This window comes from Carassius auratus, chromosome 41 (genome assembly GCF_003368295.1).
Source record: "Carassius auratus strain Wakin chromosome 41, ASM336829v1, whole genome shotgun sequence".
NCBI classification, from domain to species: Eukaryota; Metazoa; Chordata; class Actinopteri; order Cypriniformes; family Cyprinidae; genus Carassius; species Carassius auratus.
In genome coordinates, this window is record NC_039283.1 from 8,665,831 (window position 1) to 8,689,839 (window position 24,009).

Consider the following 24,009-nt stretch of genomic DNA (forward strand, 5'->3'; position numbering starts at 1 on the left):
GCTCCTTAAAATATTTTACTCCTTAAAAAGGCTCATGCTTTTTCCTTTTTCATATGGTGCACTGATGAATCATATTCAAAAACATCAAGTTGTAACTGGACCTAAGCACTTAAATCCCCTTGGACTGGAACTGGTTTACATCACCAAAGTGTGAGCTCAGGATTAGAATAAATTTTGTTGTAATAGGGGACTGCTTTCAACACCTCACCTACAACTTGCACTCACCAAAAACTGATGAAAAAAAAACTGCATGCTAAAGATTAATCAAAATGAATTTATTTATTTTTTTTAAACCTACTGGTCTAGTCTAAGTGGACGACACCAAATACAGGTGTAAATGGTGAATTTCAGCGAAATTCAAACTTCACTGTGTTGAACGAGAAGGTCAAAATTGCTGGTTTTATTTATTATTTTCATTTGCTTCCTTTCCCAATCACCCATAAAATGAATGGTGCTTAATAGATGTTGTAAATGTTGGTGGGTCATCATCCATCCTTAACTTCCGGACATCAATGAAATCAATGTTTGCATTCCAGCTCCAATAAAAGCTCTTTCTCCAACAATTGAGGAAGTTTCCAGTTCTGAAAGTATTCATAGTACATGTTATTTTTTGTTTTTGTTTGTTTGTTTTTATCTCCAAAGATCTCACAATTGACATGACCCTTTAAAACTAATTATATATACTTCTTGTATATATACTTCTATTAGCTTCTTGTATACTTTATTTTTGTACTTGTTCCATCAAAATGTACCAATCACACATACTGCAGCGATGGCATGGTTTCCAGGACAGCGATTCATTCGACTCCTACACCAACTAGTGCTCAAGTTGTTCACAGTCTGTGCCCAGAGCACCCTTAACACTTTCATTCTGACGGTTTTACAGCGTTTCTTCGCACTGCCGGCGAGCAAAACCAATATCAGCGGGGAGCCAGCAATTCACTTGACCACGTTTCCTTCTCTCTAACGCAGGGAACAAAAGCACATTTCTTTCGGTTCGCTAAATATATCTGGAGATATTATGATGATATAATCAAAGGAGTGAAAGTGGATAAAAGTTGTCTTTACAGGACATATGGCGAGTGCATGGTGCTAAGTACCAGCTCTAAAACTGTAGGAGATCTGACCACCTGTACGTGGGGGGAGGAGAGAGTCCACAGTGAGTCCGATAGATCCTGACAGTCTAATTAACGCTGTGGATGAAGGGCCCTCGGCCATATGTGCTGACTGGGTGAGCTGGGAACAGCAGAAACTCACCCGTGACTTTAAACACACTAATTGGACCAACATAGCCCCCAGCAAACATTCCACAGCAACATCTAAATACCTGTACCGGTTGGCTTGGATTTAAAAAAGCTGAGAGTAAAAAATGCACAGTGCTCAGTAGAAAGGCAGCAAGAGCCTTGCTTAACTTCAAGTCTGTGTTTATGCGTGCAAACGTGTGCACAATATTGTTGAAGCTGCCACAATAATTAAATTCACAGCGCTGGTAATAGAAAGCTAAAAGATATCATTGTCATTTGCACGCTATCCTTTTAATTACTTTTTGGTTCCATTTCATTCCATTTGAACTGACAGCATGATCAAGTTTGAATTGTTAGTTTTAGCAAACGGCTTATCTGCCCGCCTCGAGCACAAAATTACCCGCTCCAGAGATACAAACACAAACACACACATACACACACACATTCAAAAGGATCTGGAAAATGACAGGTGCAGCACCAGCAAATAGGAGGGCCATTTATTTCTCTTATCCTGCTGGAAGAGCTACAGAGAATCATAGAGGTTAAGAAAAAGGATGAAGGAACTCTTCTCAAGAACCTGAAGCTCCGCCCATTAAAAACTGATCTCTAACGCAATACCAGGAATCATGGGGGATTAATCAGCGATGTTTCTCTGTTTCAGTGTGTACTATGAGCAGACTGCAAACTCCAGAGCCGAGACGTTTACCATTCCACACAGCTAATGAAGAAAACACTCGTAACCTGACTCACATCACTGAAGATATCTGTAATCCACTGCGTATTCAAAAAATAGCTGCAAATATAGTCGCAAGAAATAATAATTGGTGTCTGAGCACAAACAGCTCATGCAGATGAGGAGATGATACAATCTCCACGTACTTTTCCAATTATTATGAATCTATAGATATTGTAAATTAGGGTTTGATGAAGCTCACAAAAATACATGCTAGCTCCAGAAGAGACAACTGACTTCACAAAGTCAGGAAATATTTAGCCATTTGCATTGATGTAAAATTAATAATCTAATATTATATAATATTATATAATGCTATTATTTTAAGTGGCATGCAGAAGACTGGACTAATACAATACTTATCACCAAAACTTTAACCTTATTCTTTTATTTTGCTTTGCAAGCACTGTTATTTCCTTCAGAAATGTAAATCTAGTTATTATTTTCCATTTTAAGCATGACACTGGATATTCATTACAAAAGCATAATTTGTTAGTATTCTCATTTGAGAGCATATATATGAAAATGAAGTAAACGACAGCACAGCTGCACAAAATTAAGACATGTATTTATATATTTATATATTAGGGCCGGGACTTTAACGCGTTAATTGAGATTAATTAATTACACAAAAATAACGCGTTAACTAAGATTAATTAATTACAGGATTTAATAACATTAATTTAATAACTTATTTTTGCACCGCGGAACGTTTCTCACTGGATGAGTTTCGGCGGACCGATTATACTGGAGCACCAACTAGCGTTCGCACATCACCGCAGCAGCACATCGAGCCTCAAGTATAACCTCAACGCAAAACATATAGCAGCTAGCGTGGACTTTACACTTTATGTTGAACTATGTATTATTTTGTTGGTGCAACAGTTTATGTTGAACTCTTTATTGTTTTGGCCAAGGTTATTGAGAGTTGGACTTAGTATGTTATGGCCTCTGAAGCAACAGAGAGATGTTTTCTAATAGTCAGTGTTTCCAATGTTCTGAATGTAATTGACAGTATTGTGTTTTACTTAAAAAAACACTTTACAGAAGGTTCCAGCACCTATAAGCTTCCTGAATTTCTGAAATGTACTATTTCTAAATTGTTTCTAAATATGCTATTGCTACACTTCATGGCAAAAATTGCACTGGTCTGCTAGACTTGGTTGAACAAAAATAAACAATATTTTGTTGCTTAAGCTTATGCATTTAGTCGTTAATCAATGGTATACTATAAATCCATGTGAAAAAAATACTTCTCACTGTTCTCAGGTCAAATATTTATCTGCGATTAAAATGTGATTAATTTCAATTAATTACTTACAAAGCCTCTAATTAATTATATTAATTTTTTTAATCGAGTCCCGGCCCTAATATATATATATATATATATATATATATATATATATATATATATATATATATATATATATATATATATATATATATATATATATATATTCACAAAGAGCATCTGTGTTAATTTTGGTTTTCACAGCATTACTGGGAAAAACAAGCTGGAGATAAAACATTCAATTTGCAAACAATGACATTTGAAAGTCAGCTATCATAAAAAATGTACTGCAGTCAAATGAAAGAGAATAAATCACTACACAGTCAAGGTTAGAATCATAATGGTTTATGCATCACAAGATATAAGGAGGATTCGTAGTACTTGCCATAGTAAAATCTGTGTTAAGTAATAATGCCACATATCTCTTTTAGTCTTTCTCTATGGAGCACAGCATTTGCTTATATCGCTGCTTATTATTTTAGTGAATTTCTTGCAATAATCAAAGAGAGAAAATTTATTAAATCCCAACATCTACTAAAATTAGAGCTAAAATGCTAATTTATTTCTATTTATTTCTAACATCGTCATGTTATTAAAATGTTAGTGGGTGATACAAATACCAGTGTAATGTTGAAATATATGTGATAGCACAGGAGAAATAAATAAATGGGTACATAAACAATAATGGGCTAAAATGTCCATATAATTAGTAATAACTGAAATAAAAACAACTTTCTTAATTATAATTAATTATTATTCAATTTGGTAAACACCGCTTCGAGCTTTCATGTAATTATTCAAGTAAACAAAATAATTAAAAGTAATGAGGGGTTTTCTTTTTCCAGTCAATGTTGTTTGTTTATGCAAATGATAGAAATGCAAAACCAGATATTTTAGTATGCACAGATTTTCAAACCCTTGTGTGTAAATGAACAGCCAATAGGCATAAAAGGTTTTCTATTTTTAGTTGAAATTTGTGTTGGTATAAATGGTGTAAATACATTATTTTTTTTTATTAAATAATACTAATGTTCAATTTTCATTAAAGTTTAATTTAAATTTAAATTGAATTTATTTAGAAATAATCTGACGAGTTAAATAGTAATATTTTACCTACAGACAGACTCATTAAAAAGACTTTCGCTGAACAATCTTAAGGTGAAACAAACGGCATTGCTATTAGCAACATTACATGCCAAGGTAAACAAACGTTTGTATCACTTCCACCAATAACAGCATTACATGTCATCGCTATGAAACAACGTTCTGATGTAGAGAAGTGCGGATGTGTTTTGATTTTCTCTCATTGTGGAGGCAGCTCTCGTATATTTCTTTCATAAATTAGAAATGCTGTAACCGTGCGAGTACAGCAAACAGCATCGCTTGAGATTCATTAGTCAAAAGGCTTCCTAATAAATTCCCCACTTTTAATGTTTCACACGTTGAGCGGCCGTGTCTCTGTTGCCCATTATGGCTTTCAATAAATGACAATCGTGCAGCACTTAAAAAAAAAAAAACAGACAAGTTTCCAGGCCAGCTGCTCAAAAGACCCTAATAGCACATAAAGATGTATTAGTCGTTTCACGCCACTGTTTTCTAAAAGGAAAGCACTTTGTTTCTGAGTTGCGGAGGCTTTAATTAATGAATAGAGGCACTTCTCCACTCCCACTAATTCACACCGCTTATATCAATCTCTGTCGCTCGCTCCAGACACGAAGAGTGATCCGTTCACCCTGCAGACACGAGTGCCACAAAATCAAACCCAAAAGACAAGGGGATTGTGATGAAACACGTTTGGAACCGTACTAGTTCTGTGCTTGAGATTCACTTTACCTGTGATGTATAGTTCTGTAGTCTCTTAAAGAACAAAAACACAAACAAAAGGAAAAAAGTGCAAAAAGAATACACAGCCAAATTTAGGACAAAAGGTGCATCATTGATTATGCCGTGAAGCTTGGCGCTTTAATTAATGGTTTCCTGAAAGAGAGGAAACACGACGCTGGAAATGAGCCCCACAGGGGCCAGAAAATAAATCTGTGCTGTCCATTCTTATATTTACCCTCTTCTGCTGGCTCTTCTCTGAATCACACAAACACAATCCCTCAGTTCGAGCTGATTCCAGATCACGTCCTCTGTGTTATCCACACATGAAATGAGCCATGATCTGAGATCTTGTGACGTGATAACAACGGAGATGGGACATTTCATCTGCTTTCACTTTTCAACTGCTTCTTCAAGTGGCCGACAGGGGGCAAGTCAAGCTCATTTTTGTCTCCGTTAGGGCAGAAGTTTGACCCCTCCTGCTTTTAAACACTGCTTCAGAGCAGTTATTACGCTTGACACCAGTGGCAGCCGCTAAAAGCTGCAGCTTCCAGCCACGTCTGCTATTCCACAAACACCTGCAGGCCATTTAGTGGACTTGGAAACAAACAGGAAGACAAACGTAAATGTCTGAATATGGAAAAGATGCTTCTGTCTGTGAAGATTAAAATGCTGAGAGCTTTGATAGATTCGTTCAGATCTACAGTATGTTGTATTACATTCCAAATGTGTTCGGAAGAGGAAAGCCTTGCTGAAAAGACATGATTTAAACTGAAAATGAAATGTTTTTTAATAAATCCGATAATGGATTGTTCATTTGTTTTTTCAAGCATACTTGTGACAAAACAGACAAGGTCCTTGAGTCACCACAGATGAGTTATTCTCCATCTCTGTGAAACTGCACTCGTCACAAAAGCAGGTGCTGGAACATTGTGATTCTGTGCATCGTAGTTTTCTTTTGGTGACTTATTTTTTAGTTTGGGGTCACAATTTAACTAGAAGAATCAACCCAATATGATGAGTTAAACTTGCTGGGTGTATGCTGTCCTATATTTTAAAGGGGGGGTGAAATGCTATTTCATGCATACTGAGTTTTTTACACTGTTAAAGAGTTGGATTCCCATGCTAAACATGGACAAAGTTTCAAAAATTAAGTTGTACGTTTGAAGGAGTATTTTTGTTTCCAAAATACTCCTTCTGGTTTGTCACAAGTTTCGGAAAGTTTTTTTCGAGTATGAGTCTGTGTGACGTTAGATGGAGCGGAATTTCCTTATATGGGTCCTGAGGCACTTCTGCCGGAAGAGCGCGCACTCCCGTAGGCTGAGCACAAACATTTCACTGATCAGAGCGATTCACTGATCAGAGCGAGAGCGTCGCGAAAAGTCACAAAAGAAGTGTGTTTTTGGTTGCCAGGGCAAGACAACCCTGCACAGATTACCAAAAAAAAAAACAGCATTAAGGGACCAGTGGATGGAGTTTATTTTTACAGAGCATCAACGGAGTTGTGCAAGTGTTTTTGTTCGTTCCCTTCATTTCGAAGATGCTTGTTTTACAAACAAGGCCCAGTTTGACGACGGATTTGCGTATCATTTATTTCTTAAGGATGATGCAATCCCAAAGAAAAAGGGTCACGATTGTGTGTTGGAACCGCAGGCGGTGAGTAAAACTGCTTCAAATATCTCTGCCTCCTTGTAACTGTGCGTTCACACCGCCGGCGTCGACAGCGTCAAAAAGCGCTCTTGCCGCTCTGCTCACGACGCTGCAGAAAGATTCGTGAGCGCTTAGACGCTCTGACGTAGATCGAATGCTTATTTTGTATTTAAAGTGGCCGCAAAGCAAACAAGCTTGTTGATCTCGTGCAGACTAACCACAAGGAGGGTAACGTTATAAGTTAACCTCATTACATATTGTTGTGGACGAAATATTAAGATCCTTTACTTAAAATTAACAAATCTCAGACACCTTGGTCAACGTATCACTTTTAATTTATTTTTTATGTCCCTGTACGCAAACAGGGACACCTCATAGATTATTGCAAACTTGAAACAGCAATAATCAACCTGTCCTCCATTGTGCTTGGGAACTAATGGTCGGAGCTGCGTTCTCTGGAATCCTCTCAAGCGGTGGACTTCTACGTTCCGATTGGTTGCTGCCCAACCGCGTCATAGCTCATTACCATAAAGTTGCCTTGATTTCAACTCTCCTCGACGCTCTCAACGGCCAAGTCGCGCCGCGCCGCTCCTCGTCGCTGCTCGATGCCAGCTTACATTGAAAATGAATGACTTCCGGCCGCTTTGACGCTCTCAACGCCGGCGGTGTGAACGCACAGTTAGTGTGCCGCCTCCCATCGGAGACCCGGGTTCAAGCCCCGCTCGGGGCGAGTCGTTGCTGCTGCTGCTCTCGTTCAGTTTCAGCCTCGGGATCTGATTCTGGATCATAAATAAACGGCTGAATCTGACTGTTAGCCATGGTTTGTTTTGGATGATGGTTTTTTCCTCACAGTAATGTCACAGTTTCCACATGCTCTCAACGCAAAAGCCTACTGGTGCTCGTGATTCTTTAGCTCCACCCACACGTCACGCCTCCAGCCGGTCGTGTTTTTCCGGGAAAAATCGGTACAGACTATCTTTCTCTTATGAATATAATAAAACTAAAGACTTTTTGGAGTTATGAAGGATGCAGTACTACTCTATAGGTACTCAAGATTAACAGGAGATTGAGTGAAAACGAGCATTTCACCCCCCCTTTAAAAGCAGCCGCGCCCAACTCATATTGGAAATTATTAATATGAACCTAAATAACATATTACCACCCTTCTTACTTATACAGCTTTCAGACAAAGCCAGTTTTAACTATAGGCTCCCAGTATTTTGAGGTTAGCCAATCATCTCTCTATAAACATCTTAAAGGTAAATTAGCAATAACAACCCATTTGATTGTAAAAGTAAGAGAGATGGTGAACGTTTTGTCTGTATTTGGGTCAATAACCCTTGACTAACGTTATTAGTGAGGAAAAGTGTATTAAAAACTGACTGATGAATTAAAGCCCATTAACAGATGAGCCTCACATAACAACAAAGACAACAAAAAACAACCCAGCAGCATGACCAATCAATCTGATTAAACTCAAGACTTCACCCTCGTCGATCTTGTGAATTTGAACACACCTTGTAGCTCAGGCATGACCACACGGCTGTCATACTGACTGACACGCTGATGACTGTAATTAAAGAGACGCACAGTAAAGTCTGTATGCTTTTGAATAAGCCATGGTTATCATGTCCTCTAGCTCTGCAAGGAGGTTGCTGTGCCCTTTCCAGTCAAAATCAAGCTAAACTATGTGCTAAAGTTGGTCTTTGTAGAACTCTCTGATCTGGACTCCTGTAAGGAAGGAAAGGCTTTTACAAGCCAGTCAGGGTTGGATGGACATCATGTCTTTAGTGAGGATGTGAAAAGTACTGTTTCTTTGAAATAAAGTCACTGAAAAAACATCTGGTACCCAAGTGCTGTAAGCATGGTCAAATCACATCTGGTCTGAACGTGACAGTTGTGACAACAATATCTGTTTCTAGGGGTGGGCGATATCTCGATATTTAAAATATATCTCGATATTTTTTTAAAAACGATATGGATTTTGACATATCGTATATATCGATATATTGTTTATATTTAATTTTGATTCCGCCACTTTGCTTGTTTGTCTTCTCTGTGCTGTGCTCGCCCCCGCCTCCTTGCTTTTGTTCCCCCTCCCCTCGCGTTGAACATGGCGTCGTCCACAACCAGCCCGGAGGCTACAGAACTAGTTAAAAAAAAAATTAAAAAAAAACAGGACAACTGGCTCCATTATATGGAGAAACCTCGATTTTAAGTCATTGGGCGAACAGCATGCAGATGTCTACTGTATAATTTCCGCGATGCAGAAAACGCGGAGGGAATCGCGGAATCCTGTCATAAAAACGGAATTTACAGTTTAACATGGAATGTCACAGAATTTGTCAAATTTTGAATGAAGTAATCAAACGTAGGGCATTGCACTCACATCAAATCACAATATGGAGTTATATCAGTAAATATTAAGACGGAACAGTCTATTTAAATATGAATCCTGCACGTTCTGTGTTAATGAATGGTGCAGAAGCACGTCACAAAACATTTCTTCCATGTTTTATTTTTAATAGTAAATCCCCTTTGTTTACCAAAAAATAAAGTTTGCTTAATTTTCAATAATTAAAAGATAAATGAATGTTTTATGTCTTCATTTGATTACCAGAAAAATGTAAATACACAGAATTTCAGGGGGGAAAAAACATTTCATATAAGGCTATTTTAAGAATTTTTTTTTACAAATTAAGTTGTTTTTATGCATTTAAATAATTACACATGCTAAAACACAGAATTAGATAACAATAAAACATATGGTGAAGAAAAAAATAAAACATTTCATAGGGCCCTAAACATGTAATATTTGGCATACTTGTTTTTACAGTAGTTTTGGGGGGTTATTTTTCCTGTAAAGATATCGAGATATATATATATATATATATATATATATATATATATATATATATATATATATATATATATATATATATATATATATATATATATATATATATATATCGTATATCGAGATATAGCAAAATATATTGAGGTATATTTTTTGCTCCATATCGCTCAGCCCTATCTTTTTCCACCAAATATAAATTCTGCTTATATTCAGGAGAAGCAGAAATGTTTTCCTATTGTTTTTTCATTGAGTTGGCTAGTAAGTTATGGATGAATGGTAATAACTGGAGGTGTATTGTATGCTAAAGGAGGGATGTGTTCAGTCTGCTCTTTTCATAAAATTAACTGTACTTCATTCCAATAAGTACTATAAAATTGTTTTAAAATGCACATTTAACTTCCATGCTACTTTTCCAGGTCCTCTGAAGTCATACAATTGGACTGTATGAGGAAATGTATGTCAATATTCATTGAATTGTTCAATAAATGGGAAATTATGCTGAGATAGGGATAGTTTAGGGTTGAGCAATAGTAGCAAAAATCTATAACAAGATATTCCTAAATATGGTTCCTATGATGGCAAATAAGAAAGATTTAATATGCTAATATACAAACATTGGACAACAGAAGATTGGAAAAAGGTTCCTTGGCCTGATGATTTCTGCTGCAAGATCCGGATGGTAGGGTCAGAATTAAGCATGGATCCTTGATTTGTATCAGTGGTTCAGACATGTGGTGGGGATTTATTGGAGTGGGGGATATTTTTGTTTAATCGTTTAAACGCCACAGCCTACCTGACTATTGTTGCTGACCGTGTCCATCCCTTTATAACCAAATTGTACCCATGATATTTGTACCAGTTTATAATTTAATTGGAACATCTTCCATCAGTGCAAAGCGTTTTGAGCTGCTATGTAGCCAGCTGGCTTAAGACAAATTAAGACAGCCCTCCACTCCAACATAACCCACTGCTGCAAAACCATCATATGCTGCATCCGACATCATGTGGAGGAGATTTTAGGCATAATGCCATCAATCAATATAAATAGGAGAAATGAGTGTGATTAGTTGAGAAGAGCTCATGGAGTGTGAACACAAGCATTGATAAATGTCAACAGCTGTAAATAGCAGCCACTGACCTCGTCCAGCTCTGAGATGAGCACTGGTTTCTCCTCAAAGCCAATGGGCATGGGCTCGTTGGGGGGGATCTCAACCTCCTCGTACATCTTGTTATTCTCTCTTTTGATACCCTCAGGCAGCAGCATCTGCCGGCACAGCGGAGAGGACATAATTAGACAAAAACACATACAATTAAACCTTCGTCATGCATTAGCTCACGGCAACCGTCTCCAACCAAACAGTGAAGACCAATGTTAAGGGCTGCGGCCAGCAGTGTGCTTTATTACAGCAGAGATGAACTGAAAAAATCTTCACAAATGTGCTTTAGTTGTAAAATAGCAGTCATAATCCAACTAGCACATTCCTTTGAGTAGTGGAAAGCAGTGGGTTGAGCTGCGGTTGCTATACACTCTTTAATGAAGATCATTTATAGAAATAGGAGAATAAATATCTTTTTTTAGCACGCTGCATTTCCTCCAGCTCCTATAATTGCAACAAATTTTCACCAAACCGAGAGCATATGCCGAAAGAATGTGTCATATTCAGCTGCTGATCACAGAAGACAACTCCACACGTCATCGTATCTGGCAATGCTACTCATCTTAGTCACATATTGTTCAGAGCTAAAACTGTTACTGTGAGCATTCAAATAGTGCTCAATTATTATTAGTGGTGCTCAAAAGTTTGGGGTAGGTAAGAATTTTATTTTTTATGTTTTTGAAGAAAGCCTCTAAAGCTTACAAAGGATGCATTTATTTGATCAAAATACAATAAAAAAAGCTAATTTAATTTCTAAAATCATTTACAATTTAAATTCTTACTACACAATGTATTATACTATTGAATTTTACAATTTAAATATACAATTATACCATTTAAAATAATTAAGTATTTTAAAATGTAATTTATTCTTGTGATGTAATGCTGATTTTTCAACATAATAGAAAGTGTCTTATAATTATTCATATTATTAATGTTGAAAATAGTTGTGCTGCTTATACATTTTTGTTATAAAAAAGCTCTAGGTCGCCCTGGCTCTAAACCACCTGTTCCTCCCCACCCGCAGGAAAAAGATGAGGCCCAAATGAATTCATTTCAATCGCTGGAAGATGGCCTACAGCAGGAATTTTAATTAAGTCTTCATAAAAACTGGATTAAAAACAAAGGCTGTAGGTAATCTAGTGTGTGATGATGTGATATAATTGAGCAGATTGGCATGATGCTGAGTAAACAAAGCACTAGGGAGAGATTTTGTATTTAAGAGCGGAGATTTATTTTTCCTCTGTGTCTTACACATATAAGAGTCAGATTAGTGGCGTGTGTGTGAGCAGCGGGCGAGATTTTACCTTGGCTCCTCCGACGAATGCTGAAGTCTTGATGGCTTCGGCATGAGAATCATAAACGTTAGGGTAACGGATGCGTTCATACTCTCTGTGCCGTCCTAACACTGGAGAACGGCGTGCAGTCAGCAAGGCCTGCTCCCTACATGAACACACAGATTGTCACATCTTCACAAACTTTACAAACAATAGAGATCACCATCAAATGCAGAGCACCATTTTGTCTCAGTTAGCACTGAGGAAAATATGACAGCAGATGCATCTGCTAAAACTGACTAATAACATGTTCTGAGCAGTTTAAAATATTCATCTGTTTTTGAAAGGTGTTACAAATCACACTAAACCCCTAAACAAAAACAAAAAAAAAACTTTTGTAGACGTTAAACCTAAAGTGTCCATGGGACACTATGCACATACTTTAAAATGGTTAAAATCTCTAAAAGTCTATGTTGAATGATAAAGACCCTTTGTTAATAATTCAATTGGAAAAAATGGGCAAAAGTATAAGTACTTAAAGATTAATCAATTAATCGTAAAAAATAATCGTCAGATTAATAGATTATCAAAATAATCGTTAGTTGCAGCCCTAATATAAATACTTGGACTAGTTTTTACACAAAGTGTAAACATTTTTCTAGTTAGACTATAATTCCTGACTAAATATATAATCAAGTGAAACATTATGAAGTTTCAATAACAATATACACTACTATACCATTCAAACACTTGATGTAAATATATATATATAATTTATTTTTTTATTTCCTTGAATCCTTCACAGTAGACTATAAGCTATCAGTCTGGATAAGACGCAAAAAGAGAAGCTATTGGGTACTGGCACGTTGTCTGTGAAACAGCTCTCTGTGAATACAGGAATCCAGCACGTGCACACGCACAGAAAGCTGCTTCAGACCACACCAGTAGAGTAGTACCGAGATCTCTTTTGCGTTTTAATGGACAAAAACACACACAATTATGTTTCTGATGAGTGACCATGTCAAAGTCTTAAATGAGTTAAAAAGTCCTAAATTACTTTAAAGACTTAATGAAGAAGACTGGATGCTTTTCAGTCATACAATTTTAAACATTCAAGTGCTCAATTCAGTACAAGCGCGCTCTCTGTGAAACCCTTTCTGTGAGCTCACACCCAAAGCGTGCACACATAGAGCCACAACTGAGAGGACGTGACTACAGAATGAAGTTGTTTTGTGCCTTATAGAGTGTAAGCGGCCAACTACATACAAAGTCATGTAAAAATGCCGTCTTGATGACTATTCATGTTAACAGTCTATGTATACTAAACACTGTCAGTATTGGGGTGTAACAATTCATCGATATGGACCGATACGTAAAATATCGATATCTGTAGTATAAATAGCCAAAATAGATATATAATAGATTAAAACAGATATATAATATCAAAATATCAATATATATATCTATCGATATACTCCTGTAATGAATCGAATCATATAATTTTTTGAGGTATTGATATCGTATCATATCGTATCGTGACAAACCATCTGATTTACACCCCTTGTCAGTATATAGGCTACTGGCAGAATGTAAACCGTTAAGAAACAAAATTTACGTGGGACAGTTAGATCCGTGCATGAGGACTTAAAGAGACAGCAACCTAAATAAACCTGCTGTAACACAATAATAATATGTACACTGAGGACCCATGTAGAGTTTCATGACAGAACTTGATAAGTATACATGCCTATACACTAGGGCTGTCAACGAATATTCTAAATTCGAATATGTATTCAAATAGTTTTTAAAAAACGAATTTCGAAGGTGAAAATTAATATTCGAATAAATAAAAAAATGTGGAAAAAAACGCCTGCGGTAGTAGAGGCGTGGTTTCCTGTTTTGCGAGTGGGCACACTAGCGCGCCTGAGGGTTCAGGGACAGGTCACAGGAGTCGCACTGTCTGGCACATTATCACTGCTGAATGTTGACGCGTCTTCATGGAAGATGCCAGCAAGTGCAGAGCCCAACTGGACCGCAGCAGAGAAAGTGAGGTAAAATTGTTGACCCGCGAGACAAAGTTGTATGCAAGCTATATACTGCGTTTGAGCTCCGTCACTATATTCTTTTCATTGACTATTTTTAACTTAAAAATCAATTTTATACATCATCGTTTCCGTTTATATAACATGAATATATCCTCTATTGTATTCTACAAACAAAAACAATCAGAGCGCCTCGCTATCACTAGTTTTATTTTGATCTACCGGGTCCGCTATTAGCTTTTAGCCCATTAGCATCAACAAACGTTGTTGCTGCTAACTGCGCTTACATTGCTAATACTCTATTCACACACATTACGACTGCTGTACTCACTGTTACTTGCTTTAATGGTGGATGAATGTCTCCACTCTGTGCAGCTCGAGGCCATGGGGAAGCAGATTCGCGACCTGGAGGTAAGGCTGGCCCAGCTGAGAGAGCGGAGAGCGATCTTCCCAGATGTCCTTCACTGCGACGCCGGGACACCACGGACCCTGGGTGCATCCACAGCGTAGGACGCGAGCCGGGTCTCGGGCAACGACTTCTCCCCCTCCTGCCTTTGATATCTCCATCCGGAAACGCTTCGCTCCCCTCCGCGAGACAGGACGCGATGCTGTGATCATCGGAGACTCCATCATCCGACACGTAAGTGCTACGTTAGCCGAAGGTAAAGTGCACACTCATTGTTTGCCTGGTGCTCGTGTTCTCAATGTTTCTGCGCAGATACCCGCGATCCTGAAGGCCGACGAGAGCCCCAGAGCGGTCGTGCTTCACGCCGGGGTTAATGACACCACGCTGCGGCAGACGGAGACGCTGAAGAGGGACTTCAGCAGCCTTATCGAGACGGTTCGCAGCACGACGCCCATGGCGACGATCGTCGTGTCAGGACCACTGCCCACGTATCGACGAGGACACGAAAGGTTCAGTAGACTTTTTGCTTTAAATTAATGGTTGTTGTCATGGTGTAAAGAACAGAAACTGCTATTTGTTAATAACTGGAATCTTTTCTGGGAGCGTCCTAGGCTGTTTCGCGCTGATGGATTACACCAAAATCGGAGCGGAGCTGCTTTCTGACAACATCTCCAAGACACTTCGCTCATTGTGACTAGTAAAACAATTCTCAGATAACTATTATGATGAGTTTTGTTCCACCCGCTTAAATGATAAAAGTACTTGCACTGTAAAAACTATTAAGACTGTGTCTGTTCCCCGAATAGTGAGGTCAAAATATAAATATAATGTAGGATCTAGAAAAAATCTTATCGCAATTAAACCAGAAAAATGTAAAGTAAATGAACAAAAACAAAGTTTGGGCTCATAAATATTAGAATCACTCACACCAAAAGCAGTTATTGTAAATGAAATTATCACAGATAATAGTTTTGATGTACTCTGCTTGACTGAAACCTGGCTAAAACCAAATGATTATTTTGGTCTAAATGAGTCGACTCCACCAAACTACTGTTATAAGCATGAGCCCGTCAGACTGGTCGTGGCGGAGGGGTTGCAACAATATATAGTGATATTCTCAATGTAACCCAGAAAACAGGATACAGGTTTAACTCTTTTGAAATACTTCTGCTAAATGTTACATTGTCAGACATGCAAAAGAAATCTAATGTATCTCTTGCTCTGGCTACTGTGTATAGACCACCAGGGCCATATACAGAATTCCTAAAAGAATTTGCAGATTTCCTCTCAGACCTTCTAGTTACAGTTGATAAGGGGCTAATCATGGGAGATTTTAATATTCATGTTGATAATGCAAATGATACATTAGGACTTGCGTTTACTGACCTAATAAACTCCTTTGGAGTCAAACAAAATGTCAACGGGCCCACTCATCGTTTTAATCATACACTAGATTTAATTATATCGCATGGAATCGATCTTACTACTATAGATATTGTACCTCAAAGTGATGATATTACAGACCATTTCCTTGTATCGTGCATGCTGCGTATAACTGATATTAACTATATGTGTCAGCGATACCGTCTGGGCAGAACAATTGTTCCAGCCACCAAAGAAAGATTCGCAAATAACCTGCCTGATCTATCTCAACTGCTATTTGTACCCAAAAATACACATGAATTAGACGAAATTACTGACAACATGGGCACTATTTTCTCTAATACACTAGAAGCTGTTGCCCCCATCAAATTGAAAAAGGTTAGAGAAAAACGTACTGTACCATGGTATAACAGTAATACTCACTCTCTCCAGAAAGTAACTCGTAGTCTTGAACGCAAATGTAGAGAAACTAACTTAGAAGTTTTTAGAATTGCATGGAAAAACAGTATGTCCAGCTATAGACAGGCTCTAAAAACTGCTAGGGCAGAGCATATACACAAACTCATAGAAAATAACCAAAACAATCCAAGGTTTTTATTTAGCACAGTGGCTAAGTTAACAAATTACCAGACGCCACCGGATTCAAATATTCCACCAACGTTAAATAGTAATTACTTTATGAATTTCTTCACTGATAAAATAAATAACATTAGAAATACAACAGCGAATGTAGATTCTACAGCGTCTAACACTTCAGTTCCATCCATCGCACCCAAAGATAAACTGCAGTGTTTTACAAATATAGGACAGGAAGAGCTAAATAAACTTATCACTGTATCTAAACCAACAACATGTTTATTAGATCCTGTACCCACTAAATTACTGAAAGAGCGTTACCTGTAGCCGAAGAACCGCTTCTCAATATCATTAACTCGTCGTTATCTTTAGGTCACGTCCCAAAACCATTCAAGCTGGCGGTTATCAAGCCTCTTATTAAGAAACCAAAACTAGATCGTAGTGTACTGGCAAATTATAGGCCTATTTCAAATCTTCCATTTATGTCTAAAATTTTAGAAAAAGTTGTGTCTGCTCAATTGAGCACCTTCCTGCATAAAGATTATCTGTATGAAGAATTTCAGTCAGGTTTTAGGCCCCACCATAGCACAGAAACTGCACTTGTTAAAATTACTAATGACCTGCTCCTTTCGTCAGATCAAGGCTGCATCTCATTTCTAGTCTTACTTGATCTTAGTGCTGCGTTCGACACCATAGATCATGACATACTCCTAGATCGATTACAAAACTATACAGGTATTCAAGGGCAGGCTCTAAGATGGTTTAGATCCTACCTGTCCGATCGCTACCATTTTGTTTACTTAAATGGGGTGTCATCTCATTTATCATCAGTAAAATATGGAGTGCCACAAGGATCCGTCCTAGGTCCCCTTCTATTTTCAATATACATGTTGCCCCTTGGTAATATTATTAGAAAATACGGAATTAGCTTCCACTGTTATGCTGATGATACTCAGCTATATATCTCAACGAGACCAGATGAAACTTCCCAATTATCTAAGCTAACAGAGTGTGTTAAAAATGTAAAAGATTGGATGACAAATAATTTTCTCCAATTAAATTCGGATAAGACAGAGATATAAATTATTGGACCAAAAAGCACTACACAGAATCTTGTAGATTAACAATCTGCAACTAGACAGATGTACTGTTACTTCCTCTACAGTCAGAAATCTGGTTGTTATATTAGACAGCAATATGTCTTTTGAAAGTCATATTTCCAATGTTACAAAAACTGCATTCTTCCATCTAAGAAACATTGCCAAGCTACGAAACATGTTATCTGTTTCTGATGCAGAAAAGCTAGTTCATGCATTTATGACCTCTAGACTGGACTATTGTAATGCACTTCTAGGTGGTTGTCCTGCTTCTTCAATAAACAAGCTACAGGTAGTCCAAAATGTAGCAGCTTGAGTCCTTACGAGGTCAAGAAAATATGATCATATTACCCCAATTTTACAGTCTCTGCACTGGCTACCTATTAAGTTCCGTATCAGTTACAAATTATCATTACTTACCTATAAGGCCCTAAATGGTTTAGCTCCTGCGTACCTAACTAGCCTTCTACCACGCTACAACCCATCACGCACCCTAAGGTCACAAAACGCTTGACTTTTGGTAGTTCCTAGGATAGCAAAGTCCACTAAAGGAGGTAGAGCTTTCTCACATTTGGCTCCCAAACTCTGGAATAGCCTTCCTGATAATGTTCGGGGTTCAGACACACTCTCTCTGTTTAAATCTAGATTAAAAACACATCTCTTTCGCCAAGCATACGAATAATGTAGCTTTTAAATTGTGAGAGTAGTTGCATCTGATCAAATGTGCATTTTATTCATTAGCTTGTGTTAAACTAATTTTACTTTGTTGGATAAGCAGCTATGCTAATGATGTCTCTATTTTGTTTCTATGTTTTGCCACGGGATGTAAATGTAACTAGGGTTTACACAAGCTCCAGTCTGGATCCAGAACACCTGAGAAGAGATGATGCTGACCCTCAGAGGACCCCAGATGATGCTAACCTTGAATCAACAAACAGAACTAACAAATATTGCTACATGTGTGACTGCATCATATAATAACTATTAATTAATAATACTGATAGTTCATCGTCTAGCTGACTACGTCTTGTATTATTATTATTATTTTTTATTTTTTATAAAATCCTGTCAAACGTGCACAAACTACTAGCTACTACTAAATATTGTAGAAACATAATTTTCTGTAAAGTTGCTTTGTAACGATTTGTATTGTAAAAAGCGCTATACAAAAACTTGAATTGAATTGAATTGAAATTTAAGACACAGTTAGCATACCATTCGACCACTAGCAACATGAGGTCACATCTCAGAAATGTGCACCCAAATGAGCATGGCATAATGTGTGGAACTCCAGCTAAACAGTCACGTCTTGACACTTAACGTTACTTTGCATCGCCCGCCACAACACGACAAGAGGCCATAACGGATAAAATAATTTCGTTCATTTGTAAGGACATGAGACCGATCAGTATTGCGGATGGGGAAGGCTTCGGGGAGTTCTGTCAAGCAATGGATCCGAGGTTTGATTATTTATCGTTTCATGTCAAGGAAAAGTTCCATGTTTACCACAGCACAGCTCGCTCGGAGCATTCAATGCCAGCTCTATATGCTGTGAAACTTCAATTAATTTTAATGATATTTGTTTCAATCACTGAATGAATCCTGCTATATCTGGGACAACAGTCGCGACCTTAAATTGCTTGCACAAAAATTAGTTTGTTCATTTAAACCGTTTTGCGCAGAGAACGTGAGGGTGAGAGTGCATGAGGTCTGCAGTCTTGGCCATTAGTTGATTTCATTGTTTTTGTGTCTGTAATACGTTGCCATATATGTTTAAACTTAAATAGACTACCTATACAAGGAGTTATGTCTCTGTATTATTTTGTCCTGTTATTGACGTAATGCATTGACAACATGCGCAACCAGATGTTCGAATAGTTCGAATATTCGTGTATTTTTTAGAGGGAATATTCGAACGTCATTTTTGAGCAATTTTGACAGCCCTAATACACACACACACACGCACGCACACACGCACACACACACACACACACACATATATATATATACAACTTGCGTGTCAACTCTGTTAAAAATTACACCATCCATTTTGCAGACTCTTTGGGGTGAAGTAAATGTCTCTGTTTTGCTTTTTGTGTTTTTGTTATATTTGTCAGTAGATAACAATTTAAAATTTAAAATGATTGCATTTCCAAATGCAATGATAATTACGGAGCGGATATTTTTGGAAATATCAACACTGAATTATCTCTCCAGAAAGCACTTTGTAATATCAAAAATCTTCAGCACACAAAACTGCTATCTTTCTGAAGGCATAATATCCTCAAATATATTCAAAGTTACTAGCTTGACAACAAAATTCATTAATACCCAAATATCTTATTACTCCAAATAAAATGCTTCAAATCTTACAAAAGAGACATCTGTGTGGCAAATTGAGGAAATTCAGGTACGACAGATGAGAGTTTGTCATGGATCCCATTTAAAGCTGGGGTTTTCAGAGTTATTTTTGTTTGGTTGTTGTCTTGCAGTGGGATGATTGAAAGGCTGAGAACGCGAGGAGACGTGTGAGGTATTAACACCTCATCTCTAATCTCTCTCCTCATGCTCTGCCTCATTTGGACGGCAGCATTTTTAATTAAACAGATCATTGCTCTTTTTCATCCTGTGAAATTAAACATTAAGAGAAAATCCCTTCTGCAGAAGCTCCAGATAGCAGTTTTATCACGCTTTCTCTCTCTTCCTCTTTTCAATAGGCCACACTCTGATATGTAGAGAGGTGCTTGTTCACGTAATGAAAGAGAAAGACAGACAGACAGACAGACAGAGACAGACGGAGAGACAGACAGAGACAAATGAAGAGACAGACTGAGATACAGAGAGAGACAGACAGAGAGAAAGAGAGACAGACAGAGATACAGATAGAGACAGACAGAGAGAAAGAGAGACAGACGGAGACAGACAGAGAGACAGATGGAGACAGACGGAGACAGACAGAGAGAGAGAGACAGAGATACAGACAGAGAGAGACAGAGAGAGAGACAGACAGAAAGAGAGACAGACAGAGAGAGAGACAGACAGAGAGACAGACGGAGACAGACAGAGACACAGACAGACAGAGAGAGAGAGAGAGAGAGAGAGACAGAGAGACAGAGATACAGACCGAGAGACAGACAGAGACAGACAGAGACACACACAGACAGACAGAGATAGATATATATCTGTATAACTTGTTCACTGTTTATTGCTTTGGCAACATTGTGCTGTTTCACAGTCATGCCAATAAAGCTCATTTGAATTGAATTTAAATTGAATTGAGAGAGATAGAGAGAGAGAGAGAGAGAGAGACAGAGATACAGACCGAGAGACAGACAGAGACAGACGGAGACAGACAGAGACAGAAAGAGAAAGAGACAGACGAATAGACATACAAAGACAGATGTAGAAACAGACGGGAGACACAGACAGAGATAAAGATGGAGAGACAGAAACAGACAGAGACAGACAGGTGCTCACCTCTGCAGTCTGAGCTCTTTGGGGTCAAAATGAAAGGTGTTTTCACAGGTATCCCCTTCATCCCCTCTTTTCTCACGTTTCCTCTCCTTCTTCTCTTCTTTTCTGTAAATCTTCATCATGTGCTTCTCCTGCTCGGACTGGATGGTCACCTGGCAGCCGTATGTGGGCTTGGCGGATTCATCTCTCATCCCTTTAAGCATTCCTTTAGTAGCCATAAACAAAATAACAACAGGGCAAAATGTAGTAATAATAGTAACAAAAATAATAGTTATATATTTCTAGTGTCACTGAATCTACTGAAAATTCATTTAATTTGGACTGCACTATTCAGAACAAACCATAAATAAGCAAACAAACAAATAAATAGTCACTGAAAATCAGGTGGTACTGGCAATTATTAATGTGTAACATTTTCAAAAACATTGGAACAGAAGATGCATCTGAAACAATTAAAAAAGATGCATTTACATAGTTTGTGTAATGCCACTTCTATTAAAGGTCCCATATTGTACACTTTTCCAGAGTTTTGTTTTAGGCTTTGATGTCCTTAAGAATATAAATTTGGGGTATAATTACCAAAAAGATATCTCATTATATTCTTACAGCTTCTTTCTCAGGAGGTCTGCTAAGAACCGGTCGATATTAGCCTGTCTAGTTAATATTCATAAGCCTCTATGATTGGCCTGATGTTTTTTGAGTGACGCACGGCCAGACCAACCTCAGGTAACTAGGGTCAGCCAACGTCACAGCGCTAGCTGGAGGCAGCGAAACAGAGGGGAAACCGGAGGCGACCCACTCAAACCAGCAAAGATTCGGCTACGTAAGGAGCTTAAAATATCATCTTGTTGTGATGTTGGGTGCCAGAATCTACATAATACAGCCTCAAATTTTTAATTTTATTGCATATCTGCAGCCACTGCCAGACAAACAAACCGATAACAGCTATGGTTACACAAGATAAAATGAGCGTACTGGACAGAAACATTAATCAAAATCGCTCGTGTTTGCAGCACACATTTATTGAAAAGGTTCAATAAAGTATTGTTTTCTGTTGTTATGGATGAGTCTACAGATGTCTTGCCATATATCTCACAATGTCCTGTATGAAAAAAATGTCTTTGCATGTGTGTAAAACAACAAACTGACAATTTATATATAATCATTTGTAATTGTATATACTAGAGGTCGACCGATAGTGGATTTTGCAGATACCGATAGCTAGGTTGGACCAAACTGGCTGATACTAATTAATTAACTGATAGTTTTTAAAATGGATACTGAAAAAAACTAAAATAGTGCTTTATTTAAAAAATTAAAGACTCTACTGAACTATATTAGCAGTAGTAATAATAATAATAATAGAAGTAACAATAATAATAATAATAATAATAATAATAATAATAATAATAATAATAATAGTAAATGTTGAAATTACCACACTCTAATAGGGCCCTATGAAATCTGTTTTATTTTTTCCTAAATCCAAATTTTGTTATTTTCCCAAATTCAGTTATTTCCGTTTAAATTTGTTGGATTCAGTTTTTTTACATTAAAATTTTCTCCGCTCCTTTTTAATAGTTAAATTAAAGTTATTAATCATAAAGCATGTCTAATTAATTAAAATCATGAAACTTATACATTTTCATTTTTATTGTTATCAATTCAAAACATTAAACTTTAATTTAATTTATCTTTTAATTACTGAAAATTAAGCAAACTTTTTTTTGGCAAACAAAGGGGATTTTATTATTAAAATTAAAACAAGGAAAAAACATTGTGTGATTATCCCTAAAAAAATAAATATGTTTGTTTCATTTTAGTAGTAGTAAAATGCTGCATTTCTAGCAATATCAGGATGTTCTGTAATTGGCAAACAAAGTTAAATATTTTTTATTTTATTTATTTTTCTTACTCAAATTATTATTTTTTTTATTTTTTTCTAGTGCTCATATAAATCACTTATATGATTTCTAAGTTTCTGTCTAATATTTTATCATTTAAAAAAAAATATGCAGTGGTATGTTTAATGACAAAAATAGTTTGTAGAAGCCTTCAATAAAGTTGGTAAATATTTTTTTCATATTTGGGGGGTTGGCGGTGTAGACAGTCCAAGAAAAATATTTTCAGGAATCTCATTTTTCATGATACCTTCTTCTGATTTAAAAAAAAAAAAACTCATGAGACATGTGACTTTCAACACATTACTTTTCTAGATTGCTCCAGTATTGAATTCATGTATTTTTATATTTATAAAAAAAGACACTTCAGTGTCTATAACTTTTAATATTTTTGAGGATTATCAAATCTGGTTGATAAAAAGTAAAGCCCGAAGGGTCATCTTTCCAAAAACACCAAAATTATGTGTGTAACAAACATTAAGAACTCACCGGTATCACACACACTACAGGCGCATCACGTTCAGCTTGAGCAGTGGTCTAAAAAAAAGTTTATTTACCAAACGAACACAAGTTTACTTCAAGAATGATCAATGAGGCATAGATAAGTTTGAAGTGCAGTGTTTAAAAAATGGAGCAAACGGAAAGAGCGATCTATACTACAGCTCTATAAATGAAGCATACAGACTTTATTAGAGCCACAGAAAGACAAATGTTTCGATGAAAATGCTCAATAAACAAATTCATTATGTACATTAATAATGAATTGGATGAATATAATGTAATTTAATGGAAAAGTATGTGAATGGCTCTCAGTGGCAGGGCAGGATTTTCTGTCAACTGCATTTAAATCCAAAGTTCTCACTCTGTTCAGCATGCAGCATCACGTTTCTAAATAAATAGCACATGCTGTCAGTGATTTCAACTACTAGAGGCCGCTCTAGTGCTGTAGAATGAAAACAGAGTCTTCTCAGCCGTTTCAGCAACGCACACAACCCAGAAAACTAATCGCCATGGATTCTTGCCGATAACCGATTGTTCCAGCAATCAACTATCGGTGCCGATTAATCGGCAAAACCAATACATCTGTCAACCTCTAGTAT

General features: G+C 37.2%; 1 protein-coding gene across 1 annotated transcript in view; it reads right to left on the bottom strand.

The window, feature by feature from the left end:
- Positions 1-24,009, bottom strand: part of ascc3 (activating signal cointegrator 1 complex subunit 3) — a 184,131-nt gene that overhangs the window by 119,591 nt on the left and 40,531 nt on the right. The window contains exons 6-8 of the mRNA XM_026228825.1: positions 21,012-21,213; positions 12,061-12,196; positions 10,735-10,860 (exon numbers count right to left, since the gene is read on the bottom strand). Coding sequence (XP_026084610.1) covers positions 10,735-10,860; positions 12,061-12,196; positions 21,012-21,213 — 464 coding nt within the window. The remainder of the gene's footprint in view (positions 1-10,734; positions 10,861-12,060; positions 12,197-21,011; positions 21,214-24,009) is intronic.